Consider the following 23,319-nt stretch of genomic DNA (forward strand, 5'->3'; position numbering starts at 1 on the left):
TGATCGGTGTTCAAGGCTTTGTACTGTACTTTGATGATTTAAGTTAAACTGTATAACACTGTTATATTAAAAACCAAGTAAAGAGGCTATAACAGTGGAAACAGTCTGTGTCTGTGTTTTCTCTTTGTCCTCTCCCTGTCACCTACATGGCAAGTGGGCTAAACATTTCAGCACACCAGGCTGTCGTTGACTTCCTCTTACTTTTTCACTCTTTTTTTAGCACTCCCACATATGAGCATATCTTGTCTGCATTGACATGTATGACCCAAAGGGAACGCCTAGCTGGCAGAGGGGTTTCAGATCACTCTTTGAGCTGCTTGCAAAGACACTGAGTGACACAGACAGGCCAGTGTGCTGTGCAGGCCAAATAAAGGCCAGGCCTGCTCTGCTTCTCGTCTCCACCCCCCCCCCCCCCCCCCCTCCCCCCATGAGGCTCCCTGACCCAGAATAATACCAGGCAGAAAGTTTTGCTTTCTGGGGCTCCTGGAAAGTAGCAGACACCGCGTCCTATATAGAGGACAGAGCATTTATCACTCTCCAGACCCAATTCTGTTGGCTTGTATCCCCGCTTCACTGCATGTTGGTTATAACACAATACACACATTTCTTAAAAAGTTACACTTATTCATCACATGTTTATCATCTGTTCTTTCTCACTGAAGGATTCTGCTGCTTTTCATTTGGATGTGATTCAGTGCTCTTTGCTGAGGGAAAGATTGACTTTATTTCATGCCAAACTGAGTGCCTGTCACGACGCAGGAACACATCTTTAAACATTACCAGTTTATCTGAATACAGAAGTGTTTTCTTTGTCAGCTTTTATCTGTAAAAACAGGGCGTTCATGTTTGTAGTTCACCGCACTTCTGTTTTTTGGTCACAGCAAAGTAGCTACAGGAAATTGTTGACTTGAGCTGGTTGAAGGGTAGATAAGATAACACTATGTCCAGTTTCACTTTTTTAATGATTCTTTATGTGCTAATTAATAATAATAATAATAATAACAATAATAACAATAATAATAATAATAATAATAATAATAATAATAATAATAATAATAATAATAATAATAATAATAATGAAAACAAAAAATGAAGGCTTGCTGTTGGGCTGATGGTAGAAAAAGCCTTTTTTGTACAGTGGCAGCAACCGTGTCATAATCCAAGCTTTTTTACATATTGCTGCAGGCAGGAGCTATGCAGAGAGAGAGAAGCAAATAATCAATCATACCCACACAGCCTACTCAATGAGGTCGGATCCAGTGCGCTCTGTTACATGTGCTCAGCCTCTGCAATCATTACCAACTGATGCCAAAGAAGTTATTAAGCAAGCAAACTTTTCTAACCCTTTCTAAGCTGAACTTCCTCATGACTGCAAAAAGTTGCATGAACGCGGCTGTTTTTGATTACAAACTTTCCCGGACATGTTTTGTGTTTTAGTCTGAGGAGGCAATGCAGTGTTCACATGGTGAGTTACAACACCATGCCTTCTCATCTTTCATAGTGTTGTGTGGGCAGCTGATTCTCAGGGGAAAAAGGAAAAAGATCTTTTTACATAATAGCCGGAGACTTAAATAGGCTGTGAAAGTGGGACGTATAGCCTACTACAGGATAATAAGCTGTGACCACTTGACATTGTCTTGACATTTCTAGGTTTGCACCTTGTCTTGTGTCTTCCCGCCCCCCTTTGGAGATGGGGGGGGGGGGGGAGAGGGAGAGAAAAGAAAAGAAGTGGAGAGGCTGGATAGAGGGACGCACTCCTGTGTCCCACTTTGCAAACTCTCTGAAGCCTACAATGCCAAGTCAATGTTACACCTATTCCACCTCCCCTTAAAGCTTTAAATAGCCCACTCTCCCCCTCAACGGGACAAACGGAGAAAAAAAAACCCCAGCCTTCAGCGCACTCTGCACCACCGACCGAACAATTATTATCCCTGTTGCCTAAACATGGAGTCTGCATTGCACGGTGACTTCTATTCTCTTGTGATCATTCTGTCATCGAATAGAGAGAGAGAGTAAACACATGTCAGCAGGGCAGCTGTCAGCGAGCCAAGACAATGATAGTCAGGGTGTTGTCACCAAAAATGGCCTTTTAATACTTCTAAATCTCACTCATTAACGTGTTATATCTCACTTTCCTTTAAACTGGAAAGACTAGGCTATTTATTGGCTGGAAGGTTGCTAGGTAACGAGGACAAGCTCCATGAGGAGTCTTTTTTGTGTGTGTCTTTGTAACAGTGTGTGTGTGTTTGTGTGCGTGTGTGTGTGTGTGTGTGTGTGTGTGTGCGTGTGTGTGTGTGTGTGTGTGTGTGTGCAAGCTTTAAATATATGCCAGGGAAAAATATTGAGAAAATAAGGAACAGATTTGTAACTGTGAAATGGCTCTAATTGTATTTAACTGTATAGGCCTACATTTAGTGCTATTCCAAATAAAAAAATGTGATCCCTATATTCTCCATTTATTGCCGAAAACAGTGGTTCCCAACCTTGCTGACATTGGACCCACCATATCAACCACGATCTACTTTAGTGAGCCAAAAGTACAGGATATGATCTTGTAATAGTAAAAAAAAAAACAAGGGAGAAAAAATGATTAATAAGAACTTCTGACCACTGTGATTGACCTTGAGTCCTCTTGAGGTCATACGTTCATATTTACAAAGACTGATCATTACAGAAAACTCTGCATCAAATTATGCAAATTCTCTTCTAACTCCATGCTTCTATGTGGATCATCATCTGTCTCTCTTCAAGCTATTTATGTAGGCTATACATTTAAAATTCTATGGCCTAATAATCCCACGGGCTGGTCATGACAGTGGATATGAGTGAATGTGTCTGCTAGAGGATGAACAGAAGGAAGGAGGGGGTCCAAGCTTGGAACGTGTCCCTCACACTCAAAGAACAGCAGTTGGTGCAATGAAGTGTTTAGTGCACATTCACGCACCTACCCTGAGTTCCTAATCACATACTTTTTCTTTTTATTACACTACATAGTGTACAAAAGAGTTGATCAGATATCAGATAAGGAAGTTTTTTTTTTATTATGTTGAGAAATGTCAAGAATAAAGACGAATACTCCAAAATGCTATTGGAGTTAGTGTGGCATGTATGTATTTTCAGCACACTACAATCGCCATGCATGTATTGGGATATCCTAAATCTTTTTCTGACATACTAAATAGTATGGAAGTATGGGGATTGGAACGCAGGGCTAGTCTCAACTGTAGACTGGTTTCATAATCTGCAGTTATGTGAACCCTCAGGGGAATGGGATTAACACACCTGTGGCATTTCAGCCTGTTTCTGTCACATTGCACACTATAGCAGCACACACACTCATACTTAACAACTGCATCTTAGCATTTAGCAAGGACATGGATGGGTGGATGCATCCACACATTTAATTACAACTCACTGCAGCAAATTATATTTCATTTTTCACTACAGCCTATATTTTATTAACGTCATCACATGAGAAAATACTGTTGATCTTTTGCAGACAAATAGAGATATGTGTGTGTGTGTGTGTGTGTGTGAGTGAGTGTGTGTGTGTGTGTGTGTGTGTGTGTGTGTGTGTGTGTGTGAGTGAGAGAGTATTTGTGTGTGTGTGTGTGTGTGTGTGAGAGAGAGAGGGAGAGAGAGAGAGAAAAAGAGAGACAGAGTGTGTGTGAGAGAGAGAGGTGAATGCATGCATGAGATAAATAAACGACACGGTTAATTTTGAGGGCTTTTGTTGGTTTAAAATCTGCCTCCTCCTCACCAACAAAACCTACCTCAAATCTCTAAATAAGTCCACAGCCTACATTAGCAGCAACGTCACCCCCTCCCACTGCCACACAAACACACTTGTGTGTACACTTTAAGTGGGAAAAAAAGACACATTTCTTCCCCCATATACTTGGTTATGCTTCCGTTATCTAGGGCACTCTTGTCAGCAATGCAGATCATGTGTGGTTTTAGTTGCCTGGGCAGTTTTTTTCTTCAGCTTGGGTGATCAACAGGTTTGCAATGGTGAAACCATTCCATCACCTTTATGTCACCCAGAGGGGAAATATACATGGCTGGAACATAGCATGGACCCATTCTGTTTCTGTGTGAACGACAAGTGAATGGACCAACTCATGTGTAAAAAAATGCAACATAATCGACAAGACCTTTATTCAAAATAGGGCAACTGGGTGCTTTGCAACTACTGGGGCACAGACCGCTGTGTTCGTGCGTGTGTGTGTGTGTGTGTGTGCGTGTGCGTGTGTGTGTAGCAGGTAAACGTCAGAGCTCGCCGAGAAAGCCTCTGTGAGCGCGCACCACACTTCCTCAATCGACGGAATCACAGAGCAACACAAACGAGAGGAAGAGAAGAGTAATTCTCGTCGTGCTGCGGAGGATACAGCACTGAGTTTGCAGGACGAGGTGAGACCGCTGTTCTTATTATTTGAAACTCTAGTTTTGACATAGTGAGGGTCTTTTACTTTTGAAGTGTGCAGAAAGGTGAGGGTCTTTTACTTTTGAAGTTTGCAGAAAGTTACCTTTCAGAAAATAAAACTACAACTTCAGTAGCCTACAAAGTAGCTTAACTAACTGTATCCCTACATGAACTCTTTCAACCGTGACGTTCTATGCTACTCTTATTTTTACAGCAGACATAAAAACGTTAATGTTAACTCAGAGTAACGCTCACACTATACCCTTGTCTTTTCTACGACCAAACTCTCACTAGCCGAGAGAGCTAGCTGCTCTGGTGACAATCATCCCCTTCAAGTTCTAGTGTTAATAACTGAAATGGTGCGACGGAATCTCTTAACTGTCAAATTTGATAGTGCTACGGGGTCAACTATGGACCAAAAAAAGGACTGATTGGTTAATCAAACATTGACAGGTGAGGCGTTGCCACTCTGCAAACTGGCCTAAACTGGATACCCCTTCATGCTCTCAGAAATTGTTAGTTATATTGAACAAAATCGCTTTCACATTGATTTAAGCCCTTACATTTTAGTCATAACAGTTGCGTGGCATGATGGGTTTAGGCTACAGAATCTCACGGTCACAGAATGTGTCCCAACACGGGGCAAGAGGAGGAATGCGGACAGGTCTGGACAGCATAAAGAAAGTATTTTGTTGTTCTTTGTTTTTTTTATTTTCTTAAATAAACTGCTATTATAGCTACATTTATTTTTTCAAATATGTTAAACTGTCGTGTGAGAGAGACACACGTGTTGCAGGGTATATGCGTTCAGTCAACCGTCAATCGACCACATCCTTCAGTGACAGACATGTTGCAGAATGAAAATCAGATGCACTGACTCGTATCGGTCGATGCTGTTTCTGTCCACATGACTGCATGTTCGCAGCTGCTGTAACGGTAACGGCTGTATTGCATTACCGCTATCTTAGTGTTTCTGCCATAATGTCCAGGATTCAAAAATAGTTTGAATATGTTGGGCTTATAGCTGTTACACGTTCACTGTGTGTGTAGGCTTCATTTGAGGAAACAATAGTTTTAAGTGGTAATGACTTGTGCAATAGCAGATCTATTACTAGCTCCCTCTCCTTTTCTGTATTACATCCTTCTTTCATTTGTTCTTCTCATGGTAGTCTACTATTCCTCACTCTGTTTTTCTCCCTCACTTATTATTTTATTATTATTTTAAACAACTGTTATAGCATTGTTAGTGGTTCAGTCCCCACCATTCAGGTTTGACACACGGAAAAATGACAGAACTCTTAACTATGCCCCTACTACTTGTATCATAGCTGCTTATCTTATTATTCTATATTTTACGATGGTGTAAAAATACAGGCATACATGCACAAAAACAGCCCTTTTTTGTTGGTTGGAATACATTGCCTCTAAGTCCAGATTCTAAGTGTTTCATTCAGTAATTGTTATTGCTGCTACTCCTGTCAACAAACACACTTTTGTGTTGGTCATCGGTGCAGTTATCAGAAGGTTGGATATATACAAATGTATCTCAAAGTTAGGTGGGCGTTCGCAAGTGGTGCATGGGACGTCACATCACTACTGAATTTACCAGAAGGGACAAATGGAAAATGCCCATGAACAGTTTGCCTGGTAATCAATCTCCAGCGCCCTCAATCACACAGTGTGCTTGCTATTGATTGACTCCAAAAACCATGACATCACAGCTCACACACAGTAGCAGTGAGTGTGAGGGTTCATGGTCGTTCTTCATGTACCCTCTCAGTGCATACTTTTTCTTCCTTCACCTTTTTCTGTGTTTACTTTTCTGGTCCCAGAGTGGGCGGTCTTTTAGGATTTAGGATTGTGAATACCAGCTAGCCCTACTGTGGTGTGCTGCATGCTTGTATCTGGATTCCCAACATGTTTAAGCTTGCTCCGCTCAGGCAAACGCACTTCACTGTTGCTGCTGCCTGCAACCTTTCAGAAATGAGTCAGCCAAGACAACACAGGGACCCAACCTGTGGCACAAATGATGCTGGCACAATTGACATTGTTGTTGTGTTTTAAACAAAGAGCTAGGTTTGGAGTAAACACAATAGCTTTGTAAGACAACAGGGGTGTGTGGCTGAAGGGCCTGGCCAACATGAGGCATCACCGTTTGCATCGCACACACAGAGCCCGAGGTGCATAGGCTGTAATTTACCTTTGGCACATTCAAGCATGCAAGCAGTACATCATGCATGACATAGCTAGTGCCCAACTGGTTGGGTGGTATATACCTCTTTACAATATGTCATTATTACAGAGACTACAGTATATATTTAAACACTAATGTCAAAGAAATTAAACTAGTTCTCATCTTCTTTTAATTTATTTTTTCTCCCAATAGTTTAGTTTTTAGGTGTAGTATATTACAATATGAACAATGTCCATCACTAAAGCCCAAAATGTTGTTTTCAAACAGTTTTTCTCTCTCTTACTAACAGGGATATTCTTGAAGTATTCAATTTACCAGAACGTTTTATCCTTTTTCACCTCAAAAATCTGACAGGAAAAGTATGAAATACAAAACAGATGTCACAACTTCCTTCAAGTCTTTATTTATTTTTACTATAACCTCCTTTAAAACCAGACACTAGAAAACCGCAAAACTCTGTCCTCCACACAAACACAAGCGTTGTCAATGGAGGTGTAAATATGTTTTATGTTCCTCTTCCATTTTGGTATGAGGATGTCTCAAAGAGAGAAAGAAGTACAGAAGTGCCTCTGTATTCGCAGAAACAATAGATTGCTGTTTCAGCAATGACAGCATGTCAGCCAGGTAATATCTATAAAATCCATTTATCAGGCGTCAATTAAAGGAACACTATCTTATCTTCTATCTCTGTTATTGTTTGGTCTCACAATACACATAGAGATTATACAGTTGAACAAAGACCTAAGACACTTATCTCAATGCTTTTAAATGTGAGCCAGCAGTGTTGCTGCATGAGAATATATGCAATGTGTAATGTATAGGTGGATAGGATTTTGAACTTACTAACATGCCATTATAGATTAACATCACTGGGGTAACAGTAACACTGTGTTTGTCCGTCTCTTGAGAGCAGGTGACCTTGGTACTTCATCACCATGGCTCCTTTCTTGAGGATCGCCTTTAACTCGTACGACCTGGGCGTCCTGCCTCCACTGGCTGAGGCTCCATTCTGTGCCATCAAAATGAAGGAGGCCTTGACAACCGGTGAGACATTATTTCACAGCCTGATGATTTATAAAGAAGTTTGATTTCAATTTATTTCAGACATATCAACAATACAAAACAAAAAGAAAAGAAAAACATGACAATACAATAAACAAAAATTATGTTTAAATTATTTCACAAAAAAATGAAAAATAAAACTATTTACATATATTCTTATGATAAGCCTGAAAAGGAGTAGGAAGAAGATGTCGCCTCTGCAAAAAACAATATGTTACTGTCTTTTCTTCTTTCAATGTGATATCTGTTTAATCTTTGTCATCCCTTTTCCCTAGAACGAGGTAAGACCCTGGTTCAGCGCAAACCCACCATGTACCCGGCTTGGAAGGCCTTTTTCGACGCGCACATCTACGAGGGTCGCGTGCTGGAGGTGCTGCTCATGAAGACGGCAGAGGAGCCACTGGCCGAGGTCACGGTCGGAGTGTCTGTCCTCGCCGAGCGCTGCAAGAAAGCTAACGGGCGCGCTGAGTTTTGGGTAGGGACATAACAGACTGTGCTCTTTTCCCCTCTAGAGGCCATATACCTCAGGGTGTCTGTGTGTGTGACTGTCTGTCTTTCATACTGTGTGTTCAGGTGGATCTACAGCCTTCTGGGAAAGTGATGATGGCTGTGCAGTATTTTCTGGAGGGAACGGATACAGGTATAACATCAAATCGTTAGCCTCATAGCATAATTGCCTAAATCATATTTACTCTACTCTACGTTTACTCTACATCTACTCTATTCTACATCTACTCTACTCTACATCTACTTTACCCTACTCTATAACCCTTGAGATATGACTTAGGCAATTATGCTATTAGGCTAACGAAAAGTAGATGTAGAGAAGAGTAGAGTAGATGTAGAGTAAAAGTAGAGTAGAGTAAATATGATTTAGGCAATTATGCTATTAGGCTAACGAAATGGAAACATTTATCTGCCCTCCTCTGTTTCTCTGCTCTTTCTCAAGCATTTCTTGTCGCTCTCTGTTTGCTTTGTTTTTTCTCTGGTTTCCACATGATTAGATCAACATGAAGGCTCTTCTCTATAGCTATACTAAATGCAGTGTTGTGGGGATCAATGATCTGTGTCTCTGTCTCTCTGATAGAGAGTAAGCAGGAAGCCAAGGAGGAAGAGGGACCCACCCTGAACCGTAGGCGAGGGGCCATCAAGCAGGCCAAGATCCACTTCATAAAGAACCACGAGTTCATCGCCACGTTCTTCAGACAGCCCACCTTCTGCTCCGTGTGCAGGGAATTCGTCTGGTCAGTTCAGCCTACAGCTTCAGCCCTTCACAAACAGAAAAAAACTAAACAAGGAAGTGAAAAAGGAACTCTCAATCCCCCGATCAGATAAACCAAATTCCAGACTTGAGTAGATTCAAAACATTGAAGGACTTCTTGATATTTGCTGGTATTTAACACTCACTCTTAGTCGGTTTGAGCTGTTTGCCTTTTGATAGTGATAAAACCCTTGAAGTCAAACCTCCCCGTTAAGTCTTAATGTATGTCTGTGGCAATGATGATATTTGTAGATCGACACTAATCTGCTTTGAAGCTCATTCTGTCTTCCTGGAGAGGAAGTTTGTAGAAACAGGAGAGCTTCATACACAGATGAGCATGTGTTCCCTTGATAGCTGGTCATTATGGCTATCAAGGGAATAATCTTCAAACCATTCACATGATCAAAGAATGATACAAACAGACCCATTCATGTTACTTACATGTTTTGCTTACAGGGGACTCAACAAGCAAGGCTATAAATGCAGACGTAAGTGTGCCACCATTTAAACACACCTGTGCTTTGTGCTATACTTGAAATAGCTGCACAGTGCATAAATATGATACAGTATATCAAAAAGGAAAATGTGACCACAAGTCAAAATACTGTTATATATTTTTTTGCGTACAAGATGTGCTCAGCTCCTGGATCAAAGAATGCAACTGTGTTGTGTCTTTGACTTGCTTTATCAGAATGCAACGCAGCCATCCACAAGAAATGCATAGACAAAATCATCGGGAGATGCACCGGTACTGCTGCCAACAGTCGGGACACTGTGGTACGTATCACATGTTTGTGGAAACATCATGTACTGTGAGCGCTCTCCATATGGCTGGGGATTTCAGTTTAGAGTGAGCCTTTCTCAATCTCTTTTATGCTGTTATTGTTAAGTATCACTCCATGTCTATTTAAACAATGGTGGTGAGATCATTAAAGCAGGCAGGTGTTAGCGGTTCAGAGTTTAATACAAAGGCAGATACCAGATCAGGGTCCACGTCCAATATAATGCTCTTCTCAATGATAATCAATATTTGTTAGATAAGGCTGATCAACTGACCTAGATAATGGCTTCATTTAAATGATCAAACACATAAACACACCCACCAATGGGGCCAATAAAAGACGGGGAGTGGTCTCAGAGAGGCACACTTTAAATCAGAGTTAGAAGCAGACCTGGGAAGCAAGAAGGGACTTTAACCATATATAACCAGCAGTGTGGTAACTTCTGCTAGTAGTAGAAGGTCACAGAGGGAAGCAGAAGAAGGATGAGGCAGGTGTGCAGGGCTGTGAAGTGTCACAGGCCACTGATATGGATTCCTTTGGTGCCGGTCATTCAGAGAGATGATGGATCTCGTTTGTCCCCGCAGTTCCAGAAGGAGCGATTTAAAATTGACATGCCGCACCGTTTCAAGAACAACAACTACATGAGTCCCACCTTCTGCGACCACTGTGGAAGTCTGCTGTGGGGTCTAGTCAAACAAGGCCTCAAGTGTGAAGGTACAGTGCAGATATCATTGACTCAACGTTGGAATGTAAATTGGGTCTTTGTCTTTTTACAGAGTTCATTTTCTATTTGTAGATTGTGCCATGAATGTCCATCACAAGTGTCAAGATAAAGTAGCCAACCTTTGTGGTATCAACCAGAAACTACTAGCTGAAGCACTCACACAAGTAGGCCAGGTAAGTTCATGGTCACAAGTCATACAATCCACGGTCAAACCAAGAGTATTTAAGATGAAGACAAAGTCTGACAGGAGTATACCACCTTACTAAATCATAACATGGCTCTGTCAGACATGATCTGAAGTAGGTTTCATTTTTTTTTATTTTATTTTTTTATGTAGATAGGTAACTGTTGCTGGGAAACTATTTGTCTGGCTGTTTCACACATATTTTTTTGCTATGGCATCTTCTATTCTATCAGAAATCCACCCGCCGTTCAGATCCAGACCTGCCTGACCTGGGTGATATTGGAGTCTACGATGAAGTGAACAAGCTCGCTGGACTGGATGTCAATGGTCAGTGAGTGTTATTCTGTATTTGAAAGTAGTTGTGTGCATTTATGTGAGAGGTGTCAGCTCTGCACTGACATTGATACTTGCAGAATAACATACTACAGTGTTCATTTAAAAAAACTAATTATGTGAATAAGTGATTTACATGTGTGTGGTAATCTGTCCGTCCATAAGATACATCTGCCTATGGCCGACTGTGGGAGGGCTCCAGCCCACGGCCTCAGTCTCGTATTACCCATCTGACCCGCATCAACGTGGACAACTTCACCTTCCACAAGGTCTTGGGAAAGGGCAGCTTTGGCAAGGTAGGACGCAACCATGTCAGTGTGATTTAAACTATATGAGACAACATTTAAAAAAAATCAAAACACTGGCAACTTCAGGCTGGCATAAATTGTATGTGTCTGAGCGAACTCTGAGCTGCGACACTGTTTTTAGATGAACATAAACATCCTCTCCTCTCATCTCCACAGGTTCTCTTGGCAGAGCTGAAAGGCAGTGGAGAGTACTTTGCAGTCAAGGCTCTGAAGAAAGATGTGGTGTTGATGGATGACGATGTGGAGTGCACTATGATCGAGAAGAGAGTCCTGGCATTAGCCTGGGACAACCCCTTCCTCACACACCTTTACTCCACCTTCCAGACCAAGGTATAGTCCCTCCCCCCACCTCAATGTGTCACGCCTTTCACTTCATTGATTGTATTTGTGCCTGTGTATGTGTATTTTTTATTTATATATATATATTTTTTTTGTAAAGCTTTGTAAATGTTGTAAATATAAGAGTATTGTATACATATGTATAATTTGAATGCGTATTATGTAAGTAGTTGATTAAAACTGATAAATGCATAGAAGATAATTACGAGCAGTTGAACAATGGGGGGAGAATACATAAGATTCTGCTTCCTCTCACTCCTTTTCGGACATCGACACTACATTTATTTTATACATTTTTGTTTATGACACGTTATAATTATTGTTGTTTTGCGTTATGTGTGTTTGTATGATGTGTAATACTTGCTTTTCCTATTTATTTTTTTGTTCGAAATGAAGAACAATGGAATGTCACTCCTTAACACTGAAAGGGAAACTTTGCCTACAGGAGCATCTCTTCTTTGTGATGGAGTATCTGAACGGAGGAGACTTGATGTTTCATATTCAGGAGAAAGGTCGCTTTGAACTCTGCAGAACCATGTGAGTAGTGCACACTTGGTTAGAAGAAAGGACACACTACTTGCCATCATTACATAGTGCTCTTGTGCTCGTCTAGCTGTACAGAGACTTACACTTACAGGATCTCCGGGCTGATGGAAAGCAAACCCTCAGAAAGAAGAGCCTATCTTAACTATCTCTCTATGTTACTCCTCTGTCCCTCCATTCTATTTTTTTCTTTTACATCATATACTGAACGCTGATGGGCTGGGGTTGGTCTGGTGTCCTTTAGCTGCTGCTCACTAGCACACTAACACACGCCTTGTAAGGAGTTAACAGCTCTTTGTGTCTGGGTGCTGTTTGTAATGGGAGGTGTCATGTACTACCACCCACCTCTCTACTCATCACACTGGGAACTACTCCAGAAGAAATACAATGACACACTGGTAAATGAGAGTGTTATGAAACCTTAACCTTGGTAGCACCTGCGCCATCGCCAAGTTAAGTTTCTTTAAGTCTCACATTAAGAAACATTGAGATTAAAGTGAAACATTTCTTCACAGGTACTGGAAGACACTTAAGTCAAACCTAAAATATAAGGTGAATCATTATGTTATGTGTTGTTTAAAAAAAAGCAAACAAAATGTGTGCTTTTAAGATGATTTACAAAAACAGAAATTTTATTCTATCATGAAATATTTTTCCCTCTTTGATTATTTCACACAATCTTCCTCGGCCTATTTTAGCTTTTAAATCTTTATTATTTTGAGCATTAATAAGGATAACAGTAAGGATTTTTTTTGTGTTATGGTTACATGCATGGGAGGAAAAAAACACAAACAGAAATGTATCTTGAAAGCAAAGCTGTTTGGTTTGACACTAGGTTTCAGAGGACAACACCAAATGTAATGTACAGTAGACAGCTGTGTTTGTGTTGTGAAAGCTAGCTTTACATTTAAAAAAAATGTCAAGACTATAATGGCATTCAACATTATATTTATTATAAGATTATCTTTTTGGCATTTTCAAGCTTTATTTTGATAGTACAGAGTTGAAATGGGGAGACATGAAGTAGAGGTCCACTGGTCGGATTTGAACCCGCGACCACTTCACCGAGGCCTGAGCCAATATGGTACGTGCTCTATCCACTACGCCATCGGAGTGCCCGATAGTAGGATATTTAAAAAAAAAAAAAAGTTTTTATGTATATTTAAAAAGGTTTCACATTATTGGAGCATAAACAATAACATTAAAATGTCTGCTGTTACATTTCCTGCAGTTCAACTCGTGGCTGTCTCCTGGATCTATAGGATGGCAGGAGTCATTCTCTCATTTACAAACACAGACACCTGATCTTGTTTTGGCATTGACTCAAATCTTCTTGACTCAGTGCATGTACAGTATTCAGCCTGGATGGCTTATTAACCTTCAGTGAGTGAGGGAGGAAAAAAGTGGGTTGTTCATTATGTGACAAATATTTAATTTTTAACAAAACATGCATTTGCCTGTGTGTTAAACTATATGTCAAAATATAATGAATGAACCTGGTGTGTTGCTAAACAGGTTGTCACAGTGAAATGGAAAAACGTTGCCTTGATTTTGTCATGCAGTGAGCTCTGTCAACATTCCCTTCTGTGTTGTTTCTAGAGCAGTTTTAGACATACATATACACCTTCTTACGTGTTTGAGGAGATTTATGTTTGTAGGGGTTTTAAGTGAGATATCAAATAGATCAAACCTGGCAGTCTATTCAGTCCTTAACAGTTGGTCATTTACAGTGAATGAGAAGTGATTAGGTTAAAGCGGGGACTACTTTATCTCCTCTCAATGGTTTCACCTGACACAGAGGACAAGAGAAGGCGGCTCAGAGATGGGCTGACCGTTCTGCTCACTGCACCTCTCAGCTTTCACACTATGAGAGTGTTAATCACCTGTCTCCTACTCCATACATATGTTCTCCTCAATAATTCAGCTCTACACTGAAATGAGTCTGCAGTGATACCAGTGTTAAGGTGCCAACTCATTATTGCCAGACTACAACGCAGACCTGAAGCTTTTCCCCAGAGATAAATAGTAATATCTGTCTGTTTCTTCCATGTTTGTTTTCCCAGGTTCTACTCTGCCGAGATCACTTTGGGTCTTCAGTTCTTACATACTAAAGGGATCATCTACAGGTCAGAGCAACGATATGTAATTAGGGATGGGGCCGATCCGATCCAGTATCGGTATCGGGGCCGATATGGCCGAAATCTGCGTATCGGATATCGGACTGACAGCTCCGATATTAAAATCCGATTTTTTTTTTTTTTTTTTTTTTTTTTATAATTTTTTTTTTCTTTTTTTTTTTTTTACTATGTAAGAGCGAACATGCGCCAACGTTCGGTGGAGGGAGAGAGGACATCACTTTATAATTTGACATACAGTACATATCAGTTTGTTAGCCAGTGAGCTAACCAAAGCTAATCCAAGTCAAGGAAGTGGAGAGGCTTGTGACAAATTCTACTATGTAAAATACAGCCAGAGAGAGAAAGACTGTTTAGACAAACAGACCACCACATATTCTAGTGGGGCAGAAGTGATCATTGAGAAGGATTTCTGCCTTTAAGATAAACCTATATGCATTTGTGTATATTTATTGCTCTTTTAAATTAGAATTGCGTAAGCCTTCCTAGCCTAATACATAACATCACCACCAACGAAAAAATGTATAACAATTATGATATCGTATCGGTCAGTATCGGTATCGGCCGATATCCAAACCCCAGGTATCGGAATCGGATCGGAACTAAAAAAAGTGGATCGTCCCATCCCTATATGTAATACATCCCAATGTTTAGTACACACACTTGAATGACCACACTGTTCATTGTTCATGTCTTTTTATCCATAAAATTGAAAATACTATATTCTCACAGATCACAGCTGACCATTTTGGATTATTTTCAAGTCTCCTCATCAGAACATTTGTTTATTGCTGTTTAGTTGAGGTTCAGTTGCACAATGTGATTTGAAAATGAACTTGAAAAACTAAACAACGAAACAGGCTGGCAATCAGTGATATACTAACACAGTGAACATTCAAAATTCCATAGTCCAGTTAAAAAAAACTTTGAGGCACTTTTTTTTCACATATTTAATCATGTATGTAATGTAGCCCTTTCAAGAATTACATTTAATTCTGAAATAATTCTGATAAACACAGAATCATCAGGTCAAACATTATAACCGCATAACACATTTATTGTTATCTTCAAAGTCACTCGTGCTCATCCATTCCTGTTTTTTTTTCCTTTTTTCTTTTCAGAGATCTGAAGTTAGACAATGTGATGCTGGATCATGAGGGACACATAAAGATCGCAGACTTCGGCATGTGCAAGGAGAACGTGTTCGGAGAGCATCGCGCTACAACTTTCTGTGGTACTCCTGACTACATCGCTCCAGAGGTATAGTGTTTCACTTCTGTTTCCATTTTTACCTGCAATTCTATTGCATTTAAATGTTTTATTTCTATTCATTCGCTTTTCTAATGTGTATTATGTATTTTAATCTTGCCCCTGTAAAGCACTTTGAATGGCCTTGTGTCTGAATTGTGCTATAGAAATAAACTTGCCTTGCCTTGCCTTCATACTTAGGACTGTCTCTTTTTTCTGAAATATTAAAAAGTGCAACCAATTTTTGTTTTATTATTCGGCATGCAAACAAGTGTCCGTGTCTGTCTGTCATCGAATAATACCTATTTATCATATTTTTAACTCAGATCCTGCTGGGACAGAAATACTCATTCTCTGTTGACTGGTGGTCATTTGGGGTGTTGGTGTATGAAATGCTGATTGGTCAGTCGCCTTTCCACGGAGACGATGAAGATGAGCTGTTTGAATCCATCCGCATGGACACTCCCCACTATCCTCGCTGGATCAGCAAAGACACCAAGGACATGCTGGAGCGGGTCAGTACCACACGCTGTATACAAAATATCATACATCTGTTGTTATAGGGCAACATTATGTCGAATAATTTCCATTTATTTCCCTAATATTGAGCAGTTTTTTAAGCTGTTATGCTGCACATCCCTTACTTACTCTTACTTACTTTGTTTCCCTGCAGTTGTTCGAGAGAGACCCCAGTCGCAGGCTAGGAATCGTGGGTAACATCTGTTTACACCCCTTCTTCAAGACCATTGACTGGCAGGCCTTGGAAAGGAGAGAGGTTGAACCCCCCTTCAAACCCAAAGTGGTATGCCCCGCTGCACAAGTCACAGAGGATTAAATTATAGAGAATTATGGATCATGTTGCTCTTGTTAAATATGTCTATAATATGTGATAATTGCCTGTGTTATATATCTTCGTGCTGACACCTGTTTGTTGTCCATTACAGAAAGCACCGAACGATTGCAGCAACTTTGACCGTGAGTTCCTCAGTGAGAAGCCTCGTCTCTCCTACAGCGAGAAGAACTTCATAGACTCCATGGATCAGTCGGCGTTCGCTGGCTTTTCCTTCATCAACCCCAAGATGGAGCACCTTTTAGAAAAGTGACTGTAGGCCTGCGTGCGTAACCCTCCTGGTAACCGACAGCTCCCTTATTCTGCCACATGGTTAATATTGCAAATTAGTAAGCTGCTCCACAATCAGTATTTGTGTTACATTATTTTATGCACAAACTAGTCTCCTTAGGTACGTATAAAAAAAAGTTAGAAAACTCGTCCTCGTACTGTATATATTGATTTTATTGTTTTTTGTGTGCATGCTTATTATTTGTGTTGGTTGTGAAGGCCTGTATGAGTGATACTTTCGGGGGCCACAAGGATCAGCATCCTTACATTCCACTTGCCGTTCCTGCTACCATCAGTAGCCACTTTGTGTTCCTTTTGGTAACATTCAACTGAGGATGTAAATTATGAGCAGGGAAAGAAACCTATAGGAATAAATTGTACTGTATACTTCTAATGTAAATTGTTGGTAACACTTTATAATAACTATCCGTTGTAACTCGTTAATAGATCATTAGTAAACTCTTAATTAATGATTATTAATGATTTGTTAAGTGTTTGTTAGCAGTTTGTTAAGGATTTATAACAATGGTTATAGTTAATAGCTTAATAATTGAATCAGTTCATCTGGGAGGTAATCCGAGATTAACTGATCACGTCACGTTCAAGTCCATGGCATGCACAGTGTGTATTGAGTTTATTTAAAAATATTTGAAAATGGGGCTGCCCTCAGTTGCCCATGCACTGTGTATAGTCTATAGCCTATTTCAGCCTCGTCCCAGATGAACTGATTCAATTATTAAGCTATTAACTATCTACCATTGTTGTAAATCCTTAACAAACTGCTAACAAACACTTAACAAATCATTAATAATCATTAATTAAGAGTTTACTAATGATCTATTAACAAGTTACAACGGATAGTTATTATAAAGTGTTACCAAATTGTTTGTGTGAATGAGGTGACTGCATGTATGTAGATATCAGACAAAACCAAAACCTTTCAATATTCAAATATAGATTAATTATGATGACTGATATCTGTCTTTGAAACATCAGATTTTTTTTCTCTTTTGACTGGATAAATCATGTCTTGCTGCAAAGAAAAACGGGTGGTTTTGTGACTGACGAAACAGTGCCATTTAAAGAACAAATGTGACCAGAGTATGGAATGTCCTTTCTGCGAACTGGGGGGTGGATTGGATGCAGTTAGGGGTTTAAAAGGTTCGATAATGGTAGGTGACTTTAAAGTGGGGAGTCGCTGCAATGCTGTATATAGACAATGTATATGTATATTGTTGTTAGGTGTATATTGGTTGGTTGAGGAAGCACTTTTTTTTTTACTGTCTCCATCTTTTACATATGATTAAAAACCACCCACTCCAATGTCTGGTGTGCTATTTTTTTTTAAACATTTTTATGAACATTCTCAAATCAGGTCTTATCCACGGTGCCAGGGGAAAGCTAACTAATAAAGGTTTGTTGTATATTTCAATTTGGATATTCTATTGTTCATTGGTCTGTACTAATGAACTTTGACTTTTACAGATTTTCATTCTGTATTTTTATGTTATATTTTTGTCCGTCAAGGTTTTTAACATCTTGGGATGAAGTTGGGAATAACTTCTCACTTTAACATTGTATCTCTGTGATTCACTGTATTTTGTGGATCCATTAATTAACAACACAAAGACAATATCTTATCACAGGCTGTTAATTCTGCCAATAAAGATCAATAAAACCTACAGAAAATAGTTTTATACTCATGTAGCATAACATATTTTACCTTCTTAAGGGCGCAACACTTTTGCTCTCAGTCTCAACCCATAGTACTGTACAGGATCACCTCACCTCCAGAGGGATGGTTACGCCCTCTAGCGTCGCAGCGTTGGATTGGACATAACGTTTTTTGACGTCACCGCGTAACACGTTTCCGTACAATGTGTACGGAAGTGGAACTGCTACTACTGTTGTCGTCTTCAACTTCTGTTCAACAATCTTATTTCACACTTGCCCACTTGGAATTAGGCACTATTTTTTAGATCGGTGTTCAGGCAGCATCGGGGACGGCTTCCACAGTATGGTTCTATAATGTTTTCCCTGCGTAGAAAGCAGCGGGTAGGTTTTCAAATTCTCGCTTGACACAGATCATCCAGCGAGTCAGAGGAAGTCCAAAATGAGTTCTCAGGATGTCCTGAAGAGTGCGACCACTCTGGCATCCTACAATGTATTGCTACAGGTACAGTAACACACACTGCTGGGCTATAAGTCCCTGTACTCATGTCTGTTTGTATTGTTAAACGTGTAACGTGTTTTACTGGTCCCTGTTTCAGGTGATGTTTCGTGTCCTCACCTTCTTGCTCAATGCATTCACGCTGCGGTTTGTGTCCAAAGAGCTGATTGGCGTGGTTAACGTGAGGTAAAGATAACTTGAGGTGCTGTGATAGGAGAACAGTGCCACCAGACAAGACATTTCCCTGCATTAGTGTAACGTGTGTGTGTGTGTGTGTGTGTGTGTGTGTGTGTGTGTGTGTGTGTGTGTGTGTGTGTGTGTGTGTGTGTGTGTGTGTGTGTGTGTGTGTGTGTGTGTGTGTGTGTGTGTGTGTGTGTGTGTGTGTGTGTGTGTGTGTGTGTGTGTGTGTGCGCGCGTGTGTGTTTTCATGCAGGCTTACACTATTGTATTCCACATTAGTATTTTTATCCAGAGAAGCTTTCCGGAGGGCGTGTCTCAGTGGGGTGTCGGGGACAAACCGCAACTGGAGACAAGTCATCAACCTGCTATGGCTGACGTGAGTTGCTTTTTCACAGAATAATCACAGTACGTGGTGTGCATTTTTATTTTGTTTATTCAGCTTGGATGTTCACCCCTTGTCATAACATTGCCTTCCTTTCTTTCTTTCTCTCAGGTTGCCTCTGGGTGTGTTGTGGGCAGCCCTGTTAGTCTGTGTGTGGCTGTGGCTCCTTGAGGTGCCCGACCCCCAGACTATCCCTCACTACGGCCCTGCTGTGTTGTTGTTTGCCCTGTCGGCAGTGCAGGAGCTGCTGGCCGAGCCGCTCTGGGTGCTTGCTCAGGCTCACATGTTTGTCCGGCTGAAGGTGGTGGCGGAGAGCCTGGCCATGATCGCTAAGTGCAGCGTGACTGTGGTGCTGGTGGTGTTTGCCCGTGAATGGGGCCTCTACATCTTCTCTGCTGCTCATGTAAGAAATAAGAGGTGAAGCATTCTGCACTGTTTCTGCAATGACTTACCCCTATGTATTGAATGATTTTTTGTTAAGCGTTGGTGCTTCTCTTTAGTTGGTGTACACAGGATTCCTGGTGCTGTGCTACGCTGTTTACTTCATCCGTTACCTGGGCTCCAAAGAGGCCTCCAAGGACAGTTTCCCTCTGAACAGTGTTGGAGATCTTTTGCCATGTAGGGCTGATGGAGAGGTAGTAAGCCAGGACAATATATTGCTACTTATTATTTCTAAACTATAAAATGGATTAGTTACAAGATATATACGGATACAGGGTTAATTCTCTTGTAATCTTTGGCCCTGCTCATAGCCGCTAGTAGACTGGACTCTGGCGCGGCTCACATGGAGCTTCTTCAAGCAGTCCTTCCTCAAGCAGATCCTGACCGAGGGCGAGCGTTACGTCATGACCTTCTTGAACGTGCTGAGCTTTGGAGACCAGGGCGTCTACGACATCGTCAACAACCTGGGCTCCATGGTGGCTCGCTTCATCTTCCTGCCCATCGAGGAGAGCTTCTACATCTTCTTCGGCAAAGTGCTAAAGCGAGGCAGCGACGTCAGAAGCCAGAAACAGGTGTGAGTCTGGGATTCAAACTACTGACACGTCTTTGCGAATGCCTGGCTACAAAATGAATTGTCACAGCAGGTTGTACTCTGTGTTGTGGGTTGTTTATGTCTACAGGAAGACGTTGCCATGGCAGCAGAGGTCCTGGAGTGTCTGCTGAAACTGGTGCTGGTGATTGGTCTGATTATCACAGTGTTTGGCTACGCCCACTCTACCTTGGCTCTGGACATTTATGGCGGCTCTCTACTGAGCAGTGGGGCAGGTAAACTGAACTACCTACAACAATTCTGTTGTGTTTGGTGTTTCCTAAGTTCAAAGCTTGTTTTCCTGTTTTCTGGTCAAAGGCCCCACTTTGCTGCGATGCTACAGCTGCTACGTTCTGCTGCTCGCTGTAAATGGCATAACGGAATGCTTTGTGTTTGCTGCCATGAGCAAAGAAGAGGTCGACAAGTAAGAGTGTGACAAAATACATGCACAGACATATTCACATTTTTACACATCATGTCAGTGAACACAGTGAACACTATTTGTGTGGTTGTGTGTGTGTGGTTGTGTGTGTGTGTGTGTGTGTGCGTGTGTGTGTGTGTGCGTGCGTGTGTGCGTGTGTGTGTGTGTGTGTGTGTGTATGTGCGTGTGTGTGTGTGCGTGTGTGTGTGTGTGTGTGTGTGTGTGTGTGTGTGTGTGTGTGTGTGTGTGTGTGTGTGTGTGTGTGTGTGTGTGTGTGTGTGTGTGTGTGTGTGTGTGTGTGTGTGTGTGTGTGTGTGTGTGTGTGTGTGTGTGTGTGTGTGTGTGTGTGTGTGTGTGTGTGTGTGTGTGTGCGTGCGTGTCTGTGTGTTCGCTCTGTCCTCAGGTATAACTTGGTGATGCTGGCTCTGTCTGTGTCCTTCCTGATCCTGTCGTACATGCTGACATGGTGGGCCGGCGCGGTGGGCTTCATACTAGCAAACTGCCTCAACATGGGCCTCCGCATCGTGCACAGCCTGCTCTACATTCACCACTACTTCCAGTGCAGCCAATGGAAGCCGCTGCGAGGCCTGTTGCCCTCTCCGCTCCTGCTTCTGGCTCTGGGTGTCAGTGCCGGTGTCACAGCCACGTCTGAGGTACAAGACAGTCATGTTTTTCTTCACTCTCCTGATTGTTACATCACGGTTTTGTTTTTAAATCACCTGTATTGAGTCTTGTACAAATGAGAAACCCCAACTCAAGCCTTAAAATGTACATCCTGTTGATTGCATATTGCACATATTTTTCATCACATTGCACATTTCAATTGAACTTATCTACTTTTAACTTTCTATTCTATTTCATATATACGGTTTTATATTGCACAGAAAAGTCCTTTGCACTACTCATGTTTATCTTGTTTATCTTATTTAACTCTGTATTTATTTATTTTTATCATTCCTGCTGTACTGTGGGTCAGAGATAAACGCCATTTTGATTCTGATGTTTGTTTTGCATATATCAGAACTGACAATAAAAGACTTTGACTTTTTTTTGTTCTCTGTTTTCAGAGCTTGTTCTGTTGCGACGACGGCTGGTTGCTAAGGCTGGTCCATATCGGTGTAGGAGCTGCGTGTCTCCTGGGTGTGTTTGCTGCTGTTCTTCTCACGGAGACTCAGCTTATTGAGTTTATGAGGACTCAGCTTTTTCCACGATACAGAAAGAAACACACCTAAATTATACTGGAAGTGGATGTACCACTACTGGTGTGGGAGAAACACCCTCTGTTTCACTACAAACTTTTTCTAAGAAGGACATACAGATTGCGAGTTACTGACAAAAGCAATGTAGGAACAACTTTTCTAAATCCGACTGTGACTGTGTGTCTCTGACTGTGTACGGTGTTGGGATGTTTTCACTGGACCATTCCTTTGTTGGCACATACAAGTGCCAAGAAACATTTGATTGACTGTTTTTGTATCTAATTGTGGGTGACTAAAAGAAATGAATGTATTTTTTTCAAACATTTGAGTACAGGTATTGATTGCCCTACACAATAAAACGAGAATGTGGTCAATTATCTAATTCTTCACGTTTGCCTTTTCCGTTTTGGAGGATAACATCTGTTTTTAGGCAATTTTAGGAAATGCATTTAAGTTACATTGGGAAAATAACATGAATAAAACAAAGTTAATGTTAGAAATACTCTTTCTGCAGTCATTAAACCTGTGTGAATGGTTGAATGTCATACATTCAGATTTTTGGCAACAAGACAATCCAGGTCCTGTGTTGTAGTTTGTTTATGAAAACCAGTTTGGGTTTAGTCCTCTGTCAGTGTGTGTATGGGCTGTAACTGATGACCTACCCTCTCTTGTAGGAATTCAGTCATCTCATAAAATGTCTGTTTACATACAGTGTTTGTTTCTTACGAGGAAAAGGCCACAAAGGGAATTTGGCTTTGTGCGCCACAAAACAAAACATAAGGTTACATCTCCACTTGAAGTTTGGTGTCATTTACATTTATTATGTTGAAAGTAGTTTGGTGACATTTTAATGGCCAAAAATTAGGCCCATGTTCTAAAACATGGGTTCACACACATAGTATGTCTGCACCAGCAATATTCTTTTTGTCCTGATTTACTTGAGAACTAAATCGTTTTTGAGTTCAGCGTATATTTGACGTGCAATGATGTTGCTGGGAAACACTCAGTAGTTATTTGTTGGTCTTTTCTTTGTAGTAATGGCCACCAAACTTATGGTCCCTAAGGGCTAAATCATGATGTTATTATGGGAAAGAAGCAGGAAGGGGTGGGACTGGCATTCTTTCAAAGCAGGGCAGTGCATATTCTCCTCTCCTCTCTACGTTTCTGCTACTTTGTACATAAATAAGGCATGGTATGAAGTTTATTGGGATGTTTGATGTCTAAAGACAGACGACTGCTTATCTTTTGAGTCATACCTTTTAGACTTTGAAGTCCAGTTTA

At 40.9% G+C, this 23,319-nt stretch overlaps 2 protein-coding genes across 2 annotated transcripts; both read left to right on the forward strand.

The window, feature by feature from the left end:
- The first annotated feature begins 4,317 nt into the window (after positions 1-4,317).
- On the forward strand, positions 4,318-17,973 carry prkcda (protein kinase C, delta a). Its single transcript, XM_080025408.1, has 18 exons — positions 4,318-4,410; positions 7,531-7,661; positions 7,955-8,154; positions 8,253-8,319; positions 8,767-8,923; positions 9,397-9,428; positions 9,632-9,717; positions 10,307-10,436; positions 10,519-10,619; positions 10,864-10,957; positions 11,129-11,259; positions 11,428-11,601; positions 12,056-12,147; positions 14,217-14,279; positions 15,410-15,548; positions 15,863-16,051; positions 16,210-16,338; positions 16,481-17,973. The coding sequence occupies exons 2-18, from the start codon at positions 7,553-7,555 to the stop codon at positions 16,637-16,639; spliced, it is 2,052 nt and encodes a 683-aa protein (XP_079881534.1). The 5' UTR covers positions 4,318-4,410; positions 7,531-7,552; the 3' UTR covers positions 16,640-17,973.
- A 573-nt stretch (positions 17,974-18,546) lies between these two features.
- rft1 (RFT1 homolog) lies at positions 18,547-22,491 on the forward strand. Its single transcript, XM_080025622.1, has 10 exons — positions 18,547-18,832; positions 18,927-19,012; positions 19,260-19,382; positions 19,500-19,791; positions 19,889-20,023; positions 20,141-20,401; positions 20,510-20,654; positions 20,737-20,842; positions 21,243-21,492; positions 21,907-22,491. The coding sequence occupies exons 1-10, from the start codon at positions 18,770-18,772 to the stop codon at positions 22,069-22,071; spliced, it is 1,626 nt and encodes a 541-aa protein (XP_079881748.1). The 5' UTR covers positions 18,547-18,769; the 3' UTR covers positions 22,072-22,491.
- The last annotated feature ends 828 nt before the right edge of the window (positions 22,492-23,319 follow it).

The sequence above is a fragment of the Ammodytes marinus genome (assembly GCF_949987685.1).
Source record: "Ammodytes marinus genome assembly, chromosome: 4".
Lineage (NCBI taxonomy): Eukaryota > Metazoa > Chordata > Actinopteri > Uranoscopiformes > Ammodytidae > Ammodytes > Ammodytes marinus.

What these genes read in the sequence shown, in the direction of transcription:
- prkcda (XM_080025408.1), top strand. Translation starts at nt 7,553, where the DNA reads ATGGCTCCTTTCTTGAGGATCGCCTTTAACTCGTACGACCTGGGCGTC. An exon ending in CGCTGGACTGGATGTCAATG is followed by an intron (nt 10,958 to 11,128) that starts GTCAGTGAGTGT and finishes TCCGTCCATAAG; the next exon opens with ATACATCTGCCTATGGCCGA. An exon ending in ACTCCACCTTCCAGACCAAG is followed by an intron (nt 11,602 to 12,055) that starts GTATAGTCCCTC and finishes CTTTGCCTACAG; the next exon opens with GAGCATCTCTTCTTTGTGAT.
- rft1 (XM_080025622.1), top strand. Translation starts at nt 18,770, where the DNA reads ATGAGTTCTCAGGATGTCCTGAAGAGTGCGACCACTCTGGCATCCTAC. An exon ending in ATTGGCGTGGTTAACGTGAG is followed by an intron (nt 19,013 to 19,259) that starts GTAAAGATAACT and finishes GTTTTCATGCAG; the next exon opens with GCTTACACTATTGTATTCCA. An exon ending in ACGTCAGAAGCCAGAAACAG is followed by an intron (nt 20,402 to 20,509) that starts GTGTGAGTCTGG and finishes TTATGTCTACAG; the next exon opens with GAAGACGTTGCCATGGCAGC.